The sequence below is a fragment of the Oncorhynchus mykiss genome, chromosome 19, assembly GCF_057628025.1.
Source record: "Oncorhynchus mykiss isolate SJ-2025 chromosome 19, ASM5762802v1, whole genome shotgun sequence".
Lineage (NCBI taxonomy): Eukaryota > Metazoa > Chordata > Actinopteri > Salmoniformes > Salmonidae > Oncorhynchus > Oncorhynchus mykiss.
The window spans coordinates 49,169,351-49,193,738 of NC_143040.1; the positions used below are offsets into that span (position 1 = coordinate 49,169,351).

Below are 24,388 nucleotides of genomic sequence, written 5' to 3' on the forward strand. Positions count from 1 at the left end.
TGGCAATGGCAATAAAAGTTACTTTTAGATTTGTATCATTTTCATTTATATTTAGATAGACTGTAGATTAACCACAGACAAAGATTTTGAGATACAAAGACTAATAAATTAAATGCAACTGTTCCACGAAAATGTGCATATAAAAATCATAACAGTCACGCAGATTGGTAGAAATGGTATCATAACCTTGCACTTCAAATGGAAAAGGTTGCTGACCGCTGGTGTAGCCTATTACCAGCAACTTCAGGAGCATAAAGGCAGAAGCTGCAAAGGCCAGCAGCAGCGAGAAGAGGGTCTGGAAAATTATTTTTTCTTCTGGTTAGGCTATCTTGATCTCCGGCTCCCTGTTGAGTTATTTGTGTGTCGTAATTATTTCATCAAACAGCGTGCTCAAAGTATCAGACAATTTCAGTACTTATAGCCTAGTTGATTTTATTAGAACACATAGGGTGAGTCTATATGCCTAAAAATACATGTTTAAAAATTTCAGCCAATTGATTAGTCGAAATAAAAGACTACTCTTGATCGACCTATATTTGTTTGTTGTCGGGAACAGCCCTAGTAGAAATGCAGGAAATGAGCTTTAGATGCCCCCAAAATTCTGAGGGACTCCCAGACCCACTGCTAGGTTATGTCCCCCCCACTTCTAAAACCAAAGTTGCGCCCCTGAATAGACTTTGTTTCTTTGGCAAGCCAGAATCCAGCTGGACATGCATAGAGAAATATTTACAATCAAGAAAGGTCTCATGATGGACATGAGTTAAAAGTTTGTGTGCAAATGTTAAGGTACGTCGAACAGTGGTGTTTTGTCCTCTTCACATGTGCCCGTCATCGTCCACTAAGTCAGGAGAAACGGGTCTGGAGACAGTGAAGATGTCCTGACGTTTGGTTTTGGTTTTGGGGGTGGCGGCCAGAGGTAGAGACGGCCTCCTCTTCTCTGTAGAGGTCAGCAGTTTGAAGATCTGAGCCACCTGTTTCTCCAGGGCCCCCAGCCGGCCCCCCAGAGTCTGGAGGTCCCCCCGGAGCTCCAGCCGGGTCTCCTGCAGCGCAGCCTGCAGGGCCTGCTCTGGGATGGGGCCGAACGGGTGTGGCAGGGGGGCCTCCCCGGCCCTGTCTATACGCAGCTCACTCTTAGTGATGCCGCTGTCGCAGGAGTCTGTCTTATGGAGGCGGTTGTCCTCTCCCTCTCCTCCTCTGAGCCCCGCCTCCTGACCCCTGCCCTTCTGAGATAGCATCTCCACAGAAACGGCTTTAGCTACATTGTTCAGTCCCTCCTTCCTGACCACGGGAGGTGGGGCAGCCACGTTTTTGAGGCGCCCCCAGCCCCTGGCAGCAGGAGGCTTTACCAGAGCAGGGCTGCTGCTCACCTTGAGCCGGACTGGAGGCGGCTCCCCCATGGCAGGACTAGACTGCATGGGTGTGACCTGGGACACGGTGAGCACACTGCTACTGCAGCCCGTAGGGGGAGCCCCGTTCTGGAGCCCTTGCAGGGAGGAGTGTGGTCCGGGCCGCTGGATGTTGAGGGGCAGGGAGTGCTGCAGGCTGGAGTGGGACAGCTGCAGGCTGTGGGGGATGGGGTGAAGGTGGTGCTCCACTTGGAGCTGGTTCTTCTCCAGGTCCAGCTGGGAGGACGCCCCCTGATTCCTCTGCAGCTCCTTCTGCTGCTTGAACTTCTGGAAGAGCTTCCTGACCGGATGGTCCTGGGGGATGGTCAGCTGAACCTCGTTCTTCTGACGCTGGCGCTCCTCCTCCTCCTTCTTCACGTCACTGATCTTACGAAAAATTACCTGCAAAGTACAAAAAATAGAAGAGTAATCTCATTTTTATACATTATTTATGAATGAAAAGTAATACATTATTCTGTATACAGTGCATTCGGAAAGTATTCAGACCCCTTGACTTTTTCCACATTTTGTTACAGCCTTATTCTAAAATTGATTAAATAAATTGTTTTCCTCATCAATCTACACACAATACCCCATAATGACAAAGCGAAAACAGGTTATTTGAAATTTGATTGAAGTCCACCTGTGGTAAATTCAATTTATTGGACATGATTTGGAAAAGCACACACCTGTCGAGACAGAATTGTGTCAAGGCACAGATCTGGGGAAGGGTACGAAAACAATTCTGGTCTCCATCATTCTTAAATGGAAGTTTGGAACCACCAAGACTATTCCTAGAGCTGGCCGCCCGGCCAAACTAGTTAGGATCAAGGGAAAGATGAACGGAGCAAAGTACAGAGAGATTCTTGATGAAAACCTGCTCCAGAGCACTCAGGACGTCAGACTGGGCCGAAGGTTCACCTTCCAACAGCCAAGACAACGCAGGAGTGGCTTCGGGACAAGTCTCTGAATGTCCTTGAATGGCCCAGCCAGAGCCTCGACTTGAACCTGATCGAACATCTCTTGAGAGACCTGAAAATAGCTGTGCAGCGATGCTCCCCATCCAACCTGACAGAGCTTGAGAGGATCTGCAGAGAAGAATGGAAACACAACCGGCCGTGATTGGGAGTCCCATAGTACGGTGCACAATTGGCCCAGCGTCGTCCGGGTTAGGGTTTGGTCGGTGTAGGCCATCATTGTAAATAAGAATTTGTTCTTAACTGACTTGCCTAGTTAAATAAAGGTTAAATAAAATAAAAAAATACCCAAGTAAATTTGATATTTCAGTTGTTTTTTTATACATTTGTGAAAATGTCTAAACCTGTTTTTGCTTTGTTATTATTGGGTAATGTGTGTAGATTGATGAGGGGAAAAATCTATTTTATCAATTTTAGAACATGGCTGTAACATAAGAAAATATGGAAAAAGTCAGTCTGAATACTTTACGAATGCACTGTATATATGTATATATGACTCTGAAAACAACAAAGGAACCAGAGAGATTTATATGCAAACTGATAAAGAGCACCTGTCTGCCTGCCTATCTGGCTATCCATTCATCACGTGTCCCATTGACAGCGCAGTGCAGTCAAGTCTGGCTTTAGAAGGGATCTCTATGAAAATATCCATCTGCACTCCTGACTGTGCCTCAGTCTATTATTCAACCTGCTTTGCCAATCTGCTCTCCTCTCCTGGCGCTTAGATACTAATTAAATTGGGAATGACAGGGACCTCAGCCAGCCAGTAGACTGAAGTATTATTCTTGGTTAAAATAATAATGGTCCCTCTGCAGCTGACAGTCCAGGCATGTGGCTCTTCAGCATGGCCAGAATGTATTATTATATTATTCCCTCACATTCTTTCTCTCAGCCTTGTCAGGACATGTCCCCTCCTCGCTGTACCCGGCACCTCTGTTGGAAGTGGCTGCGTAATGTCACTTAATGTCATTGTATCAAGCCCCCTGCTGGGTCAGTGGGCTAGTGTAGGGACAAGGAAGGGGAAAGAAAGGACCTGTCAATCACATCACCTGCAGATAGTATGTACTGTAGGCTTAGTTGGGAGGCAGTGACTATTCATTACAAGACAACTAAAGCTTTTGCTGAAATGTAGTCTACATTTATGTGATGAGTCACTGTCTTGATTCATCCAGTGCAGGGACAGCAAAATTGTGTCGATTTTTCTACACAAGTCAATAGTGTTTCCCACTTATTTTAATTACAGCATAACAGGTTAGCTTTTCTCTCTGTCAAACATAGATTGTCTAGAGACCATTACTTGGGCAGCTTGAGTAGGTGGGTAGATTTGAATAAAGTTAAGGGGGGAAAAAGGTCTCAACTTTGATTGACAGGTTAAGTGCTATACCGATTTGCCTGGACCTCTTGAGTGAGAGGCAATTAGGCTTGGAAAAGAAACAAGGTTGTCATGGTAGTATGGTTGGCATCCTTGGGAAGCTAAAACTCAAGACACATACTTTGACCACACTGCTCTCAGACAAGTGGCTTGACTTATTTTAATTATTCAAACTAATTTCACTGACCCAATTATTCTCTCCATCTGTCTGTTATGGAACTTTTGACTTTATTTTACATCCATACGGTAGAGCAGGACAAATTACAAACCATTGCTATCAACAGGGATGAATGGCCTTTACGGTTTACCGAGGAGTACTCTTCACAATATCTGACCACATTACAGTCGTTCTGCCAGAGTTATTCTCAGATACGGCAAGCTTTCCACCTATGTGGGAACTGAAGTCATATCATTCAAACATAAAATCGGGGATATCAATTAAGGGAACGATAAGTTAATGATATCAGGAATACACCAGCATTATTTGTCGAAACATGTATGGGAGACAAAATGGATGTGCATTTAGGCATCGTCCCCTCCAAGTTCATCCTGCCTTCGTCTGAGAGAGGGGCTTTGAGCTCCTAGAGAGACAGGACAGTATGCAGATGTCTTAATGTGTATGGTAATGGAGAGGAGAATTAGCAGTGTTGCCGGAAGGGGAGCAGCTATGAGCTCACCCCACAAGACGGTACAGAACATAAAATAGCCATCAAACATAAAACAACAAGAAACACGGACACAGACAGAAACAGACAGATTAATTATTCAGATGAAAAGAGGGCCTGGAGTACTTTAAAAACATTTTTTGAGAGGGGCAGTAAGGGTAAGTTGATAATAGAAGCCTGAAAACAGACCGACTACACCTGTTCTACCCTACAGAGACTTATTGCAGCAAAATAAAACTAACTTCCACAAACATATTTGATTTATTTTGCCTTTATTTAACTAGGTAAGTAATTGAGAAAACATTCTCTTTTACAATAACAACCTGACCAAGATGGAGAAAATACAAACACACCCACATGACCTGATTCTCTCAACTGTAATAAGTTTGTTGTTAATAAAAATCCAACCTTTCTAACCCCATTAGAAGTTTTATTTTTTCAACTAGAAGAACAGCTGCCACTGAAATCTCTAAAATATGTCAAGAAAGAAAGAATAACTTAGAAATACACAGCCCCTTGCGGCCTATTCTAGAATATTCTATACAGTATATGTATATCAACAAGCATTTTTCTTGCAGACAGTTCGGCAGACGGAGGGAAGAATTATTCCAAGCAGCATTGCGTAGGCTCTATTTTGGAGCAGACTTCAAAGCTCGTTGAAAAAACAGAAATACAATGAACCTCAAATCAATAAAATCCTACCCTGGTTCAAAGTAGAAATAAAAATAGTACAACAATCCTATGTTTACACAGTGGATGAAGTAATATTTGGGCCAGAGGGGGAGAAAGGGTTCAAGGTCCGTATGAACCGCTCACTACGCTCACACCAAGGGTGTGTTTGGTCTGCCTTTGAACTCTTTTCTTCTCTGAGGCTCCGTTGTAACAATCGACCTCTGGCTCAAGAGAAAGAAGTGACGGAGAGAGTGCTAGAAACAGAGTGGGGAGAAAAAGAGGGAGAGGGAGAGGGGAGGGGACAGAGACAGAAAGAAATCGAGAAACAACGATTGTTGTCTTATCTCCAAAACTCAATATCAAATAGGGCCCATGAGGAATTGGTTGCCTTGTACTGAGGGCCATGATTAACCCTGCCTCTATCTCCCTAATTCCAACAAACCACGTCCTTTCTACTTTCTCACACTTGATGTCTCTTTTCTCCTATCCTCGCTTTCTCTCTCCCTCTCTCTCTCTGTATCTCTCCCCCTCTCCTGACATCCCTATCAACATGATATCTTCCATGTATTAATGATAGTGCACTGGGAATTGTCCAGTCAGGCTCATTCATTGTTGCGGTTGTGGTCTTGGTAAGCCTGATTAACCTGATAGGCTACAGTGTGCAGCACTGTGCCAAAGACAAACAAGCCTGTTTGAAAGGTAGTGTACCACTGACTTCATAGGTCACACGTTGCCACCACAACACTATAAAAACCTGCCTCCATGCAGTATTGTAGGAAAACACTGTAGGTTGTGCTGCCAATTACTGAGATGGCTGAGATGCGTGCTGCTGAGCTATGTCACATTGTCACAAGTCACTCCTCTCCCCCGACTCATTATGACAGAGATGATAATCAAAAGCCTAGTTAATTTCTCCACTTTCAGGTGCTGAGCTAAAAATGTATCTAACCAGCAGTGCTCCAGTGGCAGAGCCAAGCCTAGTCAGCACACTGACTGAAAAAGGTCCAAGCACTTAAATATACAGCTGCCAGCATGCAGACCTTCTACTAATATAAATTATGCAAAGCACTCAGAGTAATAAAACATGATATAACTGCATTGAAACACTTCTCCAAGTACCCCCCCCCCCCCCCCATCCCCCCAAGTACCCCCCCTTATTTAAAAAACGTCCCAAGCCTGCAGGAGAATGCAGGGCCAGGGAGTGGGAGGTACTGTAATTGTGTAATTCCTGGGAGGAGATATTGGTCAGGGAAGCTAATCCTGGTAGCTGGATGGTCTGGGAGTGTGTAGGTGGTCTCATCTCTCCTCTTGATTAGATTTAGCGTTATATTACAGAGTTATATTTATCCCAGTAAGCTAGAGAGTGGAGGTTCCTGGAGCATGGGGTATGTGATAGATACTCTGTTGGCCCTCTAACAATACTCGCACAATCCCAGAATCAGAATGAATACAGGATCCAAACTGTACCCCTGACTCCCGCACCGCATGCCAACCATTCGGTTCAAACTTGTAATCAAAATGTATTGCTGACTTGGATGTGAGGCCGAAATCCCACATTCAGATATTGAAGAGGGATAGATGATGCAGAGCTGTGGAGGCACAGTCAGAACTCCTGACCAAACTCATTCTGTCACATTTTCCTCCAATATGAGGAGAGATGCTTGTCCATTTCTCCATACCGCTTTCTCTCTGTCTCTGGGCAGCCCCATCACACAGGCCCTGGGAGTGGGGGCAGGAGAGAAAGGGACTTGTACTCCCCCTCTGGGAAGCGTCTCTGTAGGCGAATGGATGACACATCACTGCTCCCTAGGTGATCCAGCCTGTCATCCTCCTCCCACTCCGGTCCCAAATATACATGCCAGGGGAGGGGGAAGGACCACACACAAGCACACATGTATACGAGGAAGCACACACACACATTGGAAAGCACATGTACGTACATGCACGGAGACACACGCACATGTGCACACACACATACAGTACCTACACACACACACAGGCCTTAAGGAGAGTCATAACGGAGGCTAGGAGATATTGCAATGGGAGCTCATTCTAGACTTGTGTGGTGAAGAAGCATCTTAAAAAGCACAGAGTGGATTAGAGAGCAGTACATGGAGTGTCCATTGCCGCTTGAACATTTCAAAGTGTCTATGTTTTTCTGTTCTGATGTAGAGACTGCAGAGATAATCTACCCTGTCTCTCTTAGTGTGGATGTCTAGCTCTGGCTTCTTCTTCTCCACATAAAAAAGTGGGTCAATTTTCTTCTTAAGTTCAGCAATTCATTATTTATCAGACAGAACAGAGAAAATGAAACTCTCTGCATGGGTGACTTCCTCATCTCCCCTCCTCCTGCTGCTCAGCTCTCTCCATCTCACCTGATCACTGCACTGCCTTCCATACACACATAGACCTGCTGTTCTCTTGCTGAAATCAGGAAAACACTTACAACAAATCACCATTCTGGACTTCAGCCTGGACTTCACTTTTCTGTATTAAACTCCCTACCCCACCATATCCTCTCTCTCACACACACACACACACACACGCACACGCACACGCACGCGCACAAACACGCAGACACTTCTCCATAGTCACAGTGATACAAAAAAAATACCATGATTTTGGGGATTTTCACAAAATGTCCTCCATAGAATAGTTATTTGGCGGAAGGATTTTTGACATACAGTATATCTAAAAGCATAATTGAGAAATCATTTGGCATATTTATGACCTTTTGGCATGACCAAGGCCTCCTTTAAGACTCCATAGTGTTTCATCTGTGTAGGTGCTATAGAGCTTTGGTAGAACTTTGGTGTCATATGAAGCTTTAACGCTGGCTCTGTAATATGTGTAGTATTTAGTCTTTTTTTATATTCATTTATGAATATTGACAAATATAAACATGAATATTGAAAATATACCATTTATGATTTGGCACATTTTTCGGTCAAACTTTATTTGGATAGTGTGTAGAGCATCTACAGGTGTACTATCTGTAACATTTCAACAAGCGATCTCCTAACCCTAACCTTAACCCTTATCCCAACCCCTAACCTTAACCCTTATCCTAACCCCTAACCTTAACCCTTATCCTAACCCCTAAACTTAACCCTTACCCTAACACTTATTCTAAAATTTACCCTAGCCCTTACCGTAAACCTAGCAAGCAGCTGCTTATCAACAGATAGTCAGTTGCTTATCAACAGATAATTGTTGATAGCATGACCATCTGTAGTGCATCTGCAGATGGACTATCCAAATAAAATATGACCAATTTTTCAATATATTGTTGAACAAAATATATTATATTTCGGCTATTCCCTAACTGGGGTAATGCCGTTGGAGGTACGCCAAATAAAAATGTGATTCACATTTTCAAACAGTCCATTTCGATTTTCCAACGGGGCTATACATTTGGGTGATGTCTCACAACCCTTTCTTCATGTTAGAGTTAGGGCTAGGGTTAAGGGTTAAGTAGCCTCGTTGCACTGCCAAAAATAAACCATCTAGTGTTCAGCGAAAAACCACACAATGTCAAATGTCAAACAGGTAGCCTAGTCAAATAATGAACATCCAATCACATTAACCGTTACTCTCCCGTGGGAATTCCACAAATGTATGTAGCAAAACGTAGCTTCTGCTCATTCCGTTTGCTCGAAAATTGATAAATTGTTAAAAAGGTAAGGTCCGCGTCCATAGAGACACATACCAGCTCTACTGGTGGTAGTGCTACTATCAGCAGTACTACACCTGCACCTGTTGACGACACAAGTTGTTCTGCTTCCAATGCTAGCATCAGTAATTCTACATTTGTTGCTAGCACAGCTAGCATGGACACTGAAATGAGCAAACAGGAAACCGCTCACCCAGAGTCGGCACTCCTCGTGGCCGGAGACTTTAATGCAGGGAAACTTAAATCAAACTTAAACCTAATTTCTATCAACATGTTAAATGTGCAACTAGAGGAGACAAAAATCTAGATCACCTGTACACCATTCACAGAGACGCGTACAAAGCTCTCCCTTGCCCTCCATTTGGTAAATCCGACCACAATTATATCCTCCTGATTCCTGCTCCCAAGCAAAAACTAAAGCAGGAAGCAACAGTGACTCAGTCTATAAAAAAGTGGCCAGGTGAAGCAGATGCTAAACTACAGGACTGTTTTGCTAGCACAGACTGGAACATGTTCCGGGATTCTTCCGATGTGATTGAGGAGTACACCACATCAGTCACTGGCTTTATCAATAAGTGCATTGAGGACGTCGTCCTCACAGTGACTGTACGTACATACCCAAACCAGAAGCCATGGATTTACAGGCAACGTTCGCACTGAGCTAAAGGGTAGAGCTGCCGCTTTCAAGGTGCGGGACTCTAACCCGGAAGCTTATAAGAAATCCTGCTATGCCCTGCGACAAACCGTCAAACACGCAAAGCGTCAATACAGGGCTAAGATTGAATCATACTACACCGGCTCCGACGCTCGTCTTATGTGACAGGGCTTGCAAACTATTACAGACTACAAAGGGAAGCAAAGCCGCGAGCTGCCCAGTGACATGAGCCTACCAGACGAGCTAAATCACTTCTATGCTCGCTTCAAGGCAAGCAACACTGAGGCATGCATGAGAGCAACAGCTGTTCCGGACGACTGTGTGATCACGCTCTCCATAGCCAATGTGAATAGGACCTTTAAACAGGCCAACATTCACAAGGCTGCGGGGCCATACGGATTACCAGGATGTTCTGACCAACTGGCAGGTGTCTTCACTGACATTTTCAACATGTCCCTGATTGAGTCTGTAATACCAACATGTTTCAAGCAGACCACCATAGTCCCTGTGCCCAAGAACACGAAGTTAACCTGCCTAAATGACTACAGACCTGTAGCACTCACGTCAGTAGCCATTAAGTGCTTTGAAAGGCTGGTAATGGCTCACATCAACACCATTATCCCAGAAACTCTAGACCCACTCCAATTTGCATAACGCCCAAACAGATCCACAGATAATGCAAACTCTATTGCACTCCACACTGCCCTTTCCCATCTGGACAAAAGGAACACCTACGTGAGAATGCTATTCATTGACTACAGCTCAGCGTTCAACATCATAGTACCCTCAAAGCTCATCACTAAGTTAAGGATTATGGGACTAAACACCTCCCTCTGCTACTGGATCCTAGATTTCCTGACAGGCTGCCCCCAGGTGGTGAGGGTAGGTAGCAACACATCTGCCACACTGATCCTCAACACTGGAGCCCCTCAGGGGTGCGTGCTCAGTCCCTTCCTGTACTCCCTGTTCACCCACAACTGCAGGGCCAGGCACGACTACAATACCATCATTAAGTTTGCAGACACAACAGTGGTAGGCCTGATCACCGACAACGACGAGACAGCCTATCGGGAGGAGGTCAGAGACCTGGCCGGGTGGTGCCAGCATAACAACTTATCCCTCAACGTAACCAAGACTAAGGAGATGATTGTGGACTACAGGAAAAGGAGGGCTGAGCACACCCCCATTCTCATCGAAGGTGCTGTATTGGAGCAGGTTGAGAGCTTCAAATTCCTTGTTGTCCACATCCCCAACAAACTAGAATTGTCCAAACACACCAAGACAGTTGTGAAGAGGGCACGACAAAGTCTATTCCCCCTCAGGAAACTAAAAAGATTTGGCATAGGTCCTCAGATCCTCAAAAGGTTCTACAGCTGAAACATCGAGAGCATCCTGACTGGTTGCATCACTGCCTGGTACGTAAATTGCTCGGCATCCGACCGCATGGCACGACAGAAGGTAGTGCGTACGGCCCAGTACATCACTGGGGCAAAGCTGCCTGCCATCCTGGACCTCTACACCAGACGGTGTCAGAGGAAGGCCCTAAAAATTGTCAAAGACCCCAGCCACCTCAGTCATAGACTGTTCTCTCTACTACCGCATGGCAAGCGGTACCGGAGTGCCAAGTCTAGGACAAAAAGGCTTCTCAACAGTTTTTACCCCCAAGCCATAAGACTCCTGTATAGGTAATCAAATGGCTACCCGGACTATTTGCATTGTGCCCTCCCCCAACCCCTCTTTTACGCTGCTGCTACTCTCTGTTTATTATATATACATAGTCACTTTAACTATACGTTCATGTACATGCTACCTCAATTGACCCGACCAACCAGTGCCCCCGCACATTGGCTAACTGGGCTATCTGCACTGTGTCCCACCACCCACCAACCCCTCTTTTACGCTACTGCTGCTCTCTGTTTATCATATATGCATAGTCACTTTAACCATATCTACATGTACATACTACCTCAATCAGCCCAACTAACCAGTGCCTGTATATAGCCTCACTACTGTTATAGCCTCGCTACTGTATATAGCCTCGCTACTGTTTTAGCCGTTCTACTTTTATAAGCCATGAAATATGCGTTCTTCCAACTTCAACTCACGCTACAACCAGCACTGCAACTGTAATGAATGAGTAGAAAATTGTATCAATAGGCTTGCATTGTTATTATTAGCAGCAGTGCAGTGCGACTCGAGTTTCGCAATCAGCTGGAAGATGGTGTGTCCCTTTTTGGTCAGTGTCAGCGGAGGAAAGGGAGAGCAGAGGGATGTTGAGAGACGAAACCTCAGTCTGCTGCTCTCTCCTTCCGCTGAGACTGACCATCAGATGCAGGGATCATCAGCCCAGTAAAATTAAAATAAAAAGCGAATTATTTAAATGTCTGCTTTTACCGGTGTGATCATATAGCCTACCTAAAAATGGTCCGAACACCAATGCATTAGCAGGGCAATTCAAGAAAAGCCTATATGCGGTGATAATGTATTGGGCCTATAGCCTACTGCACAAACCTCACAGTACTGTTTTTAATAGGTTAATGTTGCCTAGGCTTACATTTTTAAGTCATGTTTTTTTTTTAAATCACAGCGGTAGATTTCGGCTTGCATTTTGACTCAGAAAGGGATCTTGATTTAAAAAAAGGTTGGTGACCACTGCTCTATTTGAACATCACGAATCAAAACTGTGCAGTCTTATCAGTGAGGCTGTATCACTGTGTTGAAAATGAACAAATAAACCAATAAACATATTTTCAGACAATATGTTTTAATATTCATGTTTATATTTTTCAATATTCATCATTTAAAATGTTTTTATTGAAATCAAAATACTACTCATATGACACCTATTTTTCCTTTACAGCATCTACAGATAAAACATTAAGGAGTCTTAAAGGAGGCCTGGGCAAGGGCAAAACGTAATAACTATGATAGTAATAACTATGATAGTAATAAATATGATAGTAATAAATATGATAGTAATAACTATGATAGTAATAACTATGATAGTAATAAATATGATAGTAATACATATGATAGTAATAACTATGATAGTAATAACTATGATAGTAATAAATATGATAGTAATAACTATGATAGTAATAACTATGATAGTAATAAATATGATAGTAATAACTATGATAGTAATAAATATGATAGTAATAACTATGATAGTAATAAATATGATAGTAATAAATATGATAGTAATAAATATGATAGTAATAAATATGATAGTAATAACTATGATAGTAATAAATATGATAGTAATAAATATGATAGTAATAAATATGATAGTAATAACTATGATAGTAATAACTATGATAGTAATAAATATGATAGTAATAACTATGATAGTAATAACTATGATAGTAATAAATATGATAGTAATAACTATGATAGTAATAAATATGATAGTAATAACTATGATAGTAATAAATATGATAGTAATAAATATGATAGTAATAAATATGATAGTAATAAATATGATAGTAATAACTATGATAGTAATAAATATGATAGTAATAAATATGATAGTAATAAATATGATAGTAATAACTATGATAGTAATAACTATGCTTTGATTCATTATTTCTCAATTATGCTTTTAGATACAAATGTTAAATATGTCAACAATCCTTCCTCCAGAATACTATTCTATGGATCGATTACATTTTGTGAAAATCCCCAAAATCCTGGTATTTTTTTGGTCTTGGTTTTTTGTGGAAACTCTCATTACTAATACATCAGTCGGCTGGTAAAAGTATCCTTGTCTGCAGGGTCAGGCGTCTCTTACCATTGTCCTCCAAGCACACAAGCTGTCCCAGCTAACAAAAATAAACCATAGAAAAGAGCCCCTAACGACACAGATATTCTGTAAATATTTGGTGCACTCTGTGGATGTCTGCTTCTTAGGCTTTCAACCTAAATGTAAAAAGAGGAATACTCCAGAGATCTAGAATTCTCTGAAAAGTGTTGGTAGCCTAGTATTCGACAGCACTGGGAAAATATTCAAAACTGATCGTTTTAATACCAGAACCGTAAAGCGCTGCAGAAGTACAGCATAGATTTTGCTTAACAATGTGCAGTGGCCCCTTTAGGCAAAAGAAAAAGAGCAGATTTGCATGTGTTTTTTTTAGTCAGGTAAAGAGGAGTCTAAAAGCCCCGAAGTGTTTTCTTAAATGAGAAAATGGTTAGGTAAGTTAATGCTCATTTTACCAAGATGGAAACAATCGCTCAAGACTAAGAGAGAGAAAGGTGCTTTGTGTTGAAAATTCACAGGGCCCCATTTTTAACATGAGCAGTCAATCATTTGTCAAGTGTTGTATGAAACGATGAATGCTTTCATGAATGTTTTCAATGTTTTTAAAATCAAAAGGATCAACAGTTTGAGTATTTGTTTCTGGGTGTGTCACTTGAGTAGGTTGTGTCACTGACGTGATCTTCCTGTTCGGGTTGGCGCCCCCTTGGGTTCGTGCTGTGGGGGAGATCTTCATGGGCTATACTCAGCCTTGTCTCAGGGTAGTAAGTTGGTGGTTTGCAGATATCCCTATAGTGGTGTGGGGGCTGTGCTTTGGCAAAATGGGTGGGGTCATATCCTGCCTGGTTGGCCCTGTCCGGGGGTATCGTCGGACTGGGCCACAGTGTCTCCCGACCCCTCCTGTCTCAGCCTCCAGTATCTATGTTGCAATAGCTTGTGTCGGGGGGACTAGGGTCAGTCTGTTATATCTGGTGTAATTCTCCTGTCTTATCTGGTGTCCTGTGTGAATGTAAGTATGCTCCCTCTAATTCTCTCTCCCTCCCATGGGACCATGCCTCAGGACTACCTGGCCTCATGACTCCTTGCTGTCCCCAGTCCACCTGGTCGTGCTGCTGCTCCAGTTTCAATTGTTCTGCCTGCGGCTATGGAACCCTGACCTGTTCACCGGACGTGCTACCTTGTCCTGGACCTGCGGTTTTCGACTCTCTCTCTCTACCGCACCTGCTGTCTCGAACTCTGAATTCTTGGCTATGAAAAACCAACTGACATTTACTCCTGAGGTGCTGACTTGTTGCACCCTCTACAACCACTGTGATTATTATTATTTGACCGTGCTGGTCATCTATGAACGTTTGAACATCTTGGCCATGTACTGTTATGATCGCCACCTGGCACAGCCAGAAGAGGACTGGCCACCCCTCAGAGACTAGTTCCTCTATAGGTTTCTTCCTAGGTTCCTGCCTTTCTAGGGAGTTTTTCCTAGCCACCGTGCTTCTACATCTGCATTGCTTGCTGTTTGGAGTTTTAGGCTGGGTTTCTGTATAGCACTTTGTGACATCGGCTGGTGCATTTGATTGATTGAATATAGCGGCAGTTCAAAACACACACACACACACACACACACACACACACACACACACACACACACACACACACACACACACACCTCTGCTATTTCTCACTGGGAGATAGCAGACTGCCAACATGTCTGTGGGTGTTAACTGCTAAAAGGCCACAGTAAGTAAGGAGTCTATTAGTATTTAATATATAATTCATTATGCGAAAATGGCTCTGACAAAAGACCTATTGGGTGTAGAGAGAATAAACATGGTAAATACCTTTAGGATTAATAACCTAATAATGTGAGAATTACATTCCAGAGTTCCCTCAAGAGTGAAAGGTAGTGCTGAACAATTAGTGTTTTCTGAGGTCGGTTCGGTTTCGGTTCCATTTATAAAAACGAATCGCGGTTATTTTTTAAACATTAAATACACTATTCATTATGTGGGTGAATGCTGTAATGGACAGATCACAATTTACTGGAGGAGGGGTCGTCCAAAATAGGAGAAGGTTGTCAAACTAGTTTTTGTTGCTTTGGGGAGGGCTGTGGGGTTTTTTATTGGGCAAAGAGGGTAGTGTTTTTTTTTTCCATGGAGTAAATTCGCTCTTTTGCAGGATTTACTCTATTATTTCTTCCATATAGCCAAATTTCCTCATCTGCTCCCCTGTATCAAGGTGGTTTGGTACTTCCCTTATGACCTAAGCTTTTCCGTGTGCTAACTTTTACTATGCCACAGGTCAGTATAGTCTATCAGTCTAACGGTCTGTCCTGCCCTCTATCCCACATTCATAGTGACAATAGTGATAGGTGGATCCTTTGTCCATATCTGTAATAGGCTAACTAGCAATCATACAGTGCATTCGGAAATAACTCAGACTCCTTTAATTCTTTTTTTATTTTTTTAAATATCACATTTACATAAGTATTCAGATCTTTCACTCAGTACTTTGTCGAAGCTTCTTTGGCAGAGATTACAACCTCAAGTCTTCTTGGGTGAGACGCTTCAAACTTGGCACACCTGTTTTTGGGGAGTTTCTCCCATTCTTCTCTACAGATCCTCTCTTTCTCTGTCAGGTTGGATGGGGAGAGTTGCTGCACAGCTATTTTCAGGTCTCTCCAAAGATGTTAGATCGGGTTAAAGTCCGGGCTCTGGCTGGGCCACTCAAGGACATTCGGAGACTTGTCCCGAAGCCACTCTTACGTTGTCTTGGCTGTGTGCTTAGGGGCATTGTCCTGTTGGAAGGTGAACCTTCGCCCCCAGTCTGAGATCCTGAGCAGGTTTTCATTAAGGATTTTTATCTCTCTCTATTTTGCTCTGGTCATCTTTGTCTTGATCCTGACTAGTCTCCGAGTCCCTGCCTCTGAAAAACATCCCCTTAGGATGATGCTGCCACCACCATGCTTCACCGTAGGGATGGTGCCAGGTTTCCTCCAGAAGTAATGCATGGCATTCAGGCCAAAGAGTTCAATCTTGGTTTCCTCAGACCAGAGAATATTGTTTCTCATGGACTGAGAGTCTTTAGGTGCCTTTTGGCAAACTCCAAGTGGGCTGTCATGTGCCTTTTACTGAGGAGTGGCTTTCGTCTGGTCACTCTACCATAAAGGCCTGATTGGTGTAGTGCTGCAGAGATGGTTCCTTCCTGAAGGTTCTCCCATCTCCACAGAGGTACTCTAGAGCTCTGTCAGAGTGACCATCAGGTTTATGGTCACCTCCCTGACCAAGGCCCTTCTCCCCTGATTGCTCAGATTGGCCAGGCGACCAGCTCTAGGAAGAGTCTTGGTGGTTCCAAACTTCTTCCATTTAAGAATGATGGAGGCCACTGTGTTCTTGAGAACCTTCAATGCAGAAGACATTTTTTGGTACCCTTCCCCAGATCTGTGCCTCGACACAATCCTGTCTCTGAGCTCTTACTTATGTAAATAAGGTATCTGTTTTTTTGTTTAAAAAAAAAATGTAAATCTGTTTTCACTTTGTCATTATCGGGTATTATGTGTAAATTGCTGTAACGTAACACAATGTGGAAAAAGTCAAGGGGTCTGAGTACTTTCCGAAGGCACTGTATCTGCAAGCTGTTGGCTAGAGCGCACGTGCCAATAGCAGAGTGGGCACATTCCCTACAACTACTGTACACAACATGCTTAGTGACAAAACCATCAGCATGCCTAGAGTTGAAGAAGCAATGGAAATCCATTGAACTTGTATTTTTTATGTCAATTAATAATATAAGTCAATTTGATGAAAACCCAACGCTGACAGGAAAATGCTCTAGGATTTGACAGGGTCGGGCTTTAGAGTGTTTTAATATAGTAGTGGACTAGATGAGAAGAATGTAGGTTACTGTGCTCCCTATTCAGTTAGGATGCAATATTAGAACATAAATGTATTCATAATCATTTGTTTTATCATTATTATTATTATTATTATTGTATATCATTGTAAGGATATTTATTAATTGAAACCAGTTGTGCAAATATGCTGAACCTATTTTGTTTAATTCTGTTGAGACATTTTCATTGGCCAAATTAAATTTGATCTGTCTTTTTAATTGTGTACTCCGTATTTATTTGAAGATACTGTAGGTTATAAGTAGGTCTGTTGTAAAATAAATGACAGCCTATTTCTGTCATTTGTTGGGTATGGTAGGCACTTGCCTTTGTTGGTAATTGCTGCGATATATCCTGTGAAGGTTTAAACCAGTTCGCAAGTGTGATAGCCTGCTCGTAAGCCATCTGACATAAAAACATGCATGTCGGTACCATAGAAAGCCGTCAGCATATCTCTATAATATATAATAATATATGCCATTTACTGTAGCAGACACTTTTATCCAAAGCGACTATCTCTCTCTCTATCGCTCTGGGGCTAGGCCTAAGCTTCTTGTTAAATATTAATATCACACAGTGGACCCTAAGCCTATACATGCAATGCCCTGATTCATTTAGTGCTCAAATCTCTGACAGCTGAACTGTGAGGTGGACAATTATTGTTTTAGGAAAGTAGCCTAAAAATGATTTATTTTTTAAATGGCTATAAAGTTGTGCATATACTATACATCGAAAGATAAGGAATAGTGTTTTTGTAACTTGTTGTAGGCTGTTTTTAAGGACACGTAAGTGTGGCTCCAATATCCTTTGTTTATTGATGGTGCTGGCTAAGCCAATTCGGATCTGAATGCATATGGATGTCTGGTAAATTAAAATCTTCCCGGTCACGCTATGCGGCGCCAAATTCTCCTAAAGTAAACCCCAAAATTTGCATTAAAATCTGTCGCCAATTGGATGGGAACTTATAGACACCCTAAAGACTCTGGCAAGTACGCTAGTCCAGTGTCACTTTGATTATGCCTACACATCATGGTTCCCCAGCAGCCCCAAACATCTAAAGAATAAGCTCCAGACTAGGGTTGAATATTTTCTCATTATTTTACAAATGTTCCATCCAAGAATAATCACTTTTCTCTCTGGTAAGCCGGTATTTCCCTCCCAAAACAGAAGTATTCTAATATGTCTTGATTTGATTAGAGCTTTGGTTGGCATGAAAATTCAAGCCTGATGCTACCTGAGCCTGATAAGCCATACATTAAATACATTTTATGAGCCCTACATTAATGACATTTTATGAGACCAAGCCCCAAAGAAACAAATGATTTTGCCGTTATCCAATAGACAGCCTATGAAAGGCTACCATTACGCATGACAGAAAAACATAAAAGCCCATAGATGTACTGTAGCTATGTTAAAACATAAGGTGACCCCAAAAGCCAGAGATGTGCACATTAGATGTGCATTCAGTCCTTATATTACTGTAGCATATTCTGCAGCAAATGTAGGGACCACAATGGAAATACGTCCCCGACTTTATTGTGCAATCATGGTAACTTTTTAAATGATTTGTGTATATACTGTATGTATTTTTATAATAAAATCAATCAATCAATCCAAACTGTGCAGAGGCTATTGATGAATCAAAAGAGACATCTGTTAAAAAACACCAAAAAAGTTTAACGACATTCAGAGATCGTCAAGCCAAGCCTTCAATACTGGGTACGGCTACAAGGTAAGGAGGGATGTGTTTTCTGTTTGTCGAGATTGACATCTATTTATTGTGGTGTTGAAAACGCAAACCACGCCAGTATGTTTTTTTTTCTTTATTGGTCATTTGGTACATTGGCACAGAAACCTGATGGTGAAAAATGAATTGCATATACAATATTTTATTGAAGTATAAAGATGGCATCAAAATGCTGAAAATCTAACTTCCCCCTAGCTGATCATTGTCTGCAGCCAGCTCTGATTGTGAAGTAATGAAACAGGCAGAGTGAGCTCCCCTGTGATGGTCAGCAAACCTTCAACTTTCTGACCCGTAGCACTGCGTGGCATCGATTGTGCCACAAAAGCAAAGTAGATAGATACTCACGTTTATAAACACAAGGTCACTACAGATAATGCCATTTGTGGCCGTAAACTTTGTTTTGAGTTCATTCTATGAGGGGGAGGGTGTTCAATTTATTTTACAGTACAAGGGACACATTGAGTTGAACGAGCAGTCCCAAACAACACTGAATAAAACAATAAATAAAAAGTCTCATGATGGTAGTGACTGCCCATAACGGCTTAACACTTACTAACCATCATTTATTCACATTCATTTATTTAATAAAATATTTCAGTTGTGTATATTACATTTGTTTTATTTGATTACCAAGTCATCATCTCATCTCTATGGAGCTGCTGCCTATGCTGTCTGACAAAACCATTATTTTAGTAATTATTCAAAGTAAATTAGACATAGTTTTATGGCTACTGAATACCAACTATCAGTCACTTAGATTATGTATTTTCAGGTAGAGATACCAAGAGAAGACACTGCTCTCTATCGATCACACATTCTTCTCTCGAATCTCTCGCTCAGTGTCTGTCCCACACTAATCTAATTTTTATTTTTATTTTTTACCTTTATTTTACCATGCAAGTCAGTTAAGAACAAATTCTTATTTTCAATGACGGCCTAGGAACAGTGTGTTAACTGCCTGTTCAGGAGCAGAACGACAGATTTTGTACCTTGTCAGCTCGGGGATTTGAACTTGCAACCTTTCGGTTACTAGTCCAATGCTCTAACCACTAGGCTACCCTGCCTAGTAGCAGAAGTAAATAAAAAAACTCACAGACCGGACAAGTAGGCATACAATGGATTATGGTGATTGTAGTTAATTACCACATTTTTTGCTCTAAACTATGTAGAATATTGGCCTGTTGGAAACTACAACTCCCTACTACATCGCCCAGTTCAGGCTTGATATGATTTATCTCTAGACAAACTGTGCAATGTGCACATTGAGCTCACCGAAAAAGAAAAAGAAAGAAAAGGAATTCAAATAAAACTGACATTTCGGTTAATGCTCAGCACTAGTGATCGGAGAACTAACTTTCTGCAGTCAAGGAGAAAGGCCACAAAAACGCTCTGCAAATGTTTTAGATGAGAAAATAGGATACAGAAGAGGGAGGAAAAAGGAGGAGGACTGACATGTGGTTGTCAGTGTGTGTGTGTGTGTGTGTGTGTGTGTGTGTGTGTGTGTGTGTGTGTGTGTGTGTGTGTGTGTGTGTGTGGTGTGTTGTGCGTGCGTGTCACTGCGTAAATCATACCCGCTTGCGTAGGTTGCAGGTGAGGATAAGGTTGCGTGAGAAGGAGTTCGCAAAGGCTGTGTAGAACTCCAGAACCTTGAGCAGTGCCTCTCTCTTGATGACGTGCAGGTCGCAGTATGTCAGCGCCCGCACGTTAGCACACGCATGTGCAAGAGTGGTCTCTTTCCAGAACACATCTCCAAACACATCTCCTTTACCTGAGAGAGGGGAAAGATACATTGAGAGATTTGTGTGGGAGACAAAATAGTACAATATTTAGTATTTTCTCAGTGAAATCACCAGTCACAGATGTTATGGATATTTTGAGATCTGAGGTTTAAAGGTTTCCTTAGCAACGAGGTTATCTGGCTGAGCCCTTAGCAACCAAAGATTCTCATTACTCAGTGCACAGTAAAATGTTACAAGCTGATTTACTCTACAGCCAGTAAAGACCAATAAAAACATATTATTCTCATCTAAAATTATCATAAACTGTCAGTTGAATATCAAATCAATGGTTCACTTGAAGGGATTGCACTAGTATCACCAAATGACAACCAATGAAACCAACCAACCAGTCTACCATACAGCAGAGAGAACCCAAACATCAGAACCACAACACAGACAGGATGTGTCAATCTTGTCTCTCCTGTACCATTTGGGTCTGAGAAATTGGGTCTGAGAAACCATCCAACTAAAGAGTCCTGCGGTGCTGGATGCTCGGTGCTGGATGTGCTCGGTGCTGGAAGGCCCCCCCCCCCCCCCCCCCCCCTTAGAGGCACAGCACGCCACCAATTATTGGAGCCGATATGGAGAAGGTCAGAGAGATCAGCCTGGTGGCTCTAGAGGAATTAGAGGTCAGCATCAACCTGAGAAGAGGTGTCTTACTGTCTGTGGTTGGAGATCAATGCAACACTACTCTCACACTACAACCATCCTTTGTGGAGGTGGATGGGAGTGAATTCAGTGTTTCATGTTTGTGTGATCAATGGTGGTCATGGTGACAACTATAGCTCCATGTAAGCTAGCAGATTTCTGAGACTAAGGCACAGTGCTGACGTGGACTGATACAGTCTCATCTCCTTCAGTTTACTGCATATCCAATCAGTTCACTGGGCCAGAACATATTGCTGTGTGAATAATTTTCCCCACTAAAATTCCCTTTCTCATAAAGCAGCATGAATAATAGATTGCAAAATTAGTCCAATCGTCGTTTCGTGAAACACAACTAATCCAAGACAGAGGAGAAAATCATAAACTGATAAGGCCGATGGAATATTGTTTGATGGAAAGTTGCTGTAACCCTGTGGCCAGTGGAATGGATTATTAAAGGTGTGTGACTCTGCAGGTTGTCCAAGTATAGGCTTGTTACAGTGGGAGTGTTGCAGGCAGCTCCTCTCCTCTGCTAGTGGGCTGCTAATGAAGAAGAGAGAAAGGATCCACAGCTAAGAGTTAGCTTAGTGATTGCCAGGGGAAATCAGAGGGGTCTCTCTTTCTGTCTCGCTCTGTCTCGGTCTCTCTCCCCCGTCGGCTATGAGCCCTAGCTATTCCTCTTGCCTGTTTGCACCTCTTACCTCCAGGTGGAGGCAGGCAGAGTTGGCCTAGGCTAAAGGGAGGTGTTCACTGTTTGCCCACGAGACATACAGCAGTCAGCTAACCCTGCCACCATAGTTTTGTCTAGTTTTGCAACCAGTCTATGACTAGAATCACATACCTACAGTAAAGTGGAATTGAGCAGGGTGAATAGCAACATATCTGGTACAAAATTAGGCGTGACAGATGAGTAGTGCTCATAACTTACCATTAACAATATTAAACATGATAGAACAAATGTACAGACTACCATTGTGCAGAGAGTTAATGCTCTCAGAAGGATGTTACACTAATGTGCCTCCTTCCTCTCGTGCTGCGCCCCCCCACGGCTCCTCCACCGTGGGTCTCCTGCATTGTCGATCTGCTCTAAATCATCACAGTAGCACCAGGCATGCCCCCCCCCCCCAAACCATCCATGCCCCCTACGAAGTCTGTAAATGTGATCCCGGGACCACCTGTGGTGGCAAGACAGACGCCTCACGTCGGTGTCCATTTGAGCTGCTGATTAATGTCCTCCATGTTGTGCGGCAATTCATCTGTGGCTAATATACTTTTTATGAAGCTCTAACTACAGCCCTACTCTAGCTCCTAATGAAGTTAATGTAGAAAAGCAATAAAATAGCCTCCGAAAACACCCGCTGGCACTACAGCCTGCTCTGCTGGTCTCCAACTCTGTCTTTATCTTTCGCCCTTTCTATTGCATATGTGTATTTTTTTGTTGCTGTTTGAGTTGACAAGGCATCAGCCAAACCCCAGAAACAACATCATCCACAATAGTGACAGTCCCTGCGGTTATCGCGGGGTGGACGAGTTTAGTGTCATTAAATATTGTGTGGCTGAAGGGCGGGTGACGGGCGTACGAGTTGAATTAAGAGAAACAATACCATTAAAAAATCCATTAATGCATAATTATTGCGTAATTTATATAGTTTACATTGACTTTTTTATTTCATTATTTTAGGTTATCTGGTATTAGTGCATAAGCCTAAACTTTAGGGTCTAACTGTACCCGCGCCAAATTGCATACTTTTGGGAACTGGCATAAAAAGTTAACATCAATCACGGAGGCAAAAATTACATTGTCGAACTTAAATTCAAGACAAAAGCCGCGAAATGAGAGTTAAAAATGAAGAGAAAGGAAGGCCAAAAAAATGCATGCTTGGAAAATATTTGGTGAAGTGGTAAAAAAAAAGATAATAGCAGTGCCGGCTATGTTATTGTGTGATGAATGTGAGAAACTATACAAATCGACAGTCACAAGACTTCAAATAGGCCTATGGCATGTCAAGGAAACTGTAGCCTACTATTTAAATAGAAACTGAAATCTGAACATTGATTAACTAGAATATAACCTACTGTTTTTTGGCAAACTCCAAATTTCTCCTCTATGATCTGTAGAGGTGCTGTATTCATCATAAAAGCATCATAAAAGCTGATAGAAGCTGACCATATAAAATATGTATCGAAGCCAAACTGAAATCTTATCGGAACACATCCGGTCGTTTTCACAGCTTTCTTGTTCCTTTGTACAGAAAATCTTTCCCGTTTGTTATTGCTTTATTGTATTTTCTCCCCAGTACCTAAACATCTTTGCTCCGCGGAAGATGACAGAAAAAACTTTACCGAAGTCACCTAGTGTGAAGCAGTCATTCTATCGATCTATTACAATATTCTGTTGAGCAAGGTTTTATTTATTCTTATAGTGCAACATATAATGACAAAAGAGAAGCTACATGTGTCCAGTGTCGACCACTGCCCCACCTGTTTTGAGCCCCACGTTGGGGTAACGTAAAAAATATATATATATATAATAATTGAGTAAATAAAGCCGCATACAAACTTGGTCTCTTTTTTGCTTTCTTGAATAAGGCATCTCCAAAATCCAGATGTTTCAGCCTAGCTCAGCGATTTATGTGGTGGTGAGGCAGCCAGCAGAAAATACAGGAGTGTAGGTTGGTAATGTTCTCTAGTTGTGCTGTGATTGGTTAATGTTCTCTAGTATGTCAAATCACATTAGCATTGATTGCACTTATCATGTCAACATCATACTTTCAAAATCTTAACTAGCAAGCTAGCAGTCATCATCATGAATCAAGTCGACAATCTACTGGCAAATTACGTTTAATCCTTGTCATATGAAGAGAAATAATGAAGAGAAATGATAGATAAAACGTATCAATGCTCATCGGACATTGGATATAAACATTACACACAAGTTGGAAATCGCAAATTCAACAATGAGAGGTTTGGAAGGAATCAGTGGATGTTATTCAGTGGAGTGGGTGTGTGGTCCCAAGACTAGTTTTAAGGGTATCTTTTCCAAGCTTAAATGGATCAACATTTAACATTGGCCATGCTGTCAATCCAGCATGACTTCTGCCACGCTCAAAACAACTAACTTCAGTGAGTTCAAGACAGTGAGTTCAAGACTTGAAAAAAATACGTTTTGAACGGTCATC

The 24,388-nt window shown here is 42.2% G+C and overlaps 1 protein-coding gene across 1 annotated transcript in view; it reads right to left on the bottom strand.

Annotated features, from left to right (window-relative positions):
* Window positions 1-418: 418 nt before the first annotated feature.
* kcnh5b (potassium voltage-gated channel subfamily H member 5b) overlaps window positions 419-24,388 on the bottom strand; it is an 81,890-nt gene continuing 57,920 nt past the window's right edge. Inside the window, exons 10-11 of the mRNA XM_021574250.3 lie at window positions 20,358-20,554; window positions 419-1,787 (exon numbers count right to left, since the gene is read on the bottom strand). Of these exons, the coding sequence (XP_021429925.1) occupies window positions 816-1,787; window positions 20,358-20,554 (1,169 nt within the window). The 3' untranslated portion in view covers window positions 419-815. The remainder of the gene's footprint in view (window positions 1,788-20,357; window positions 20,555-24,388) is intronic.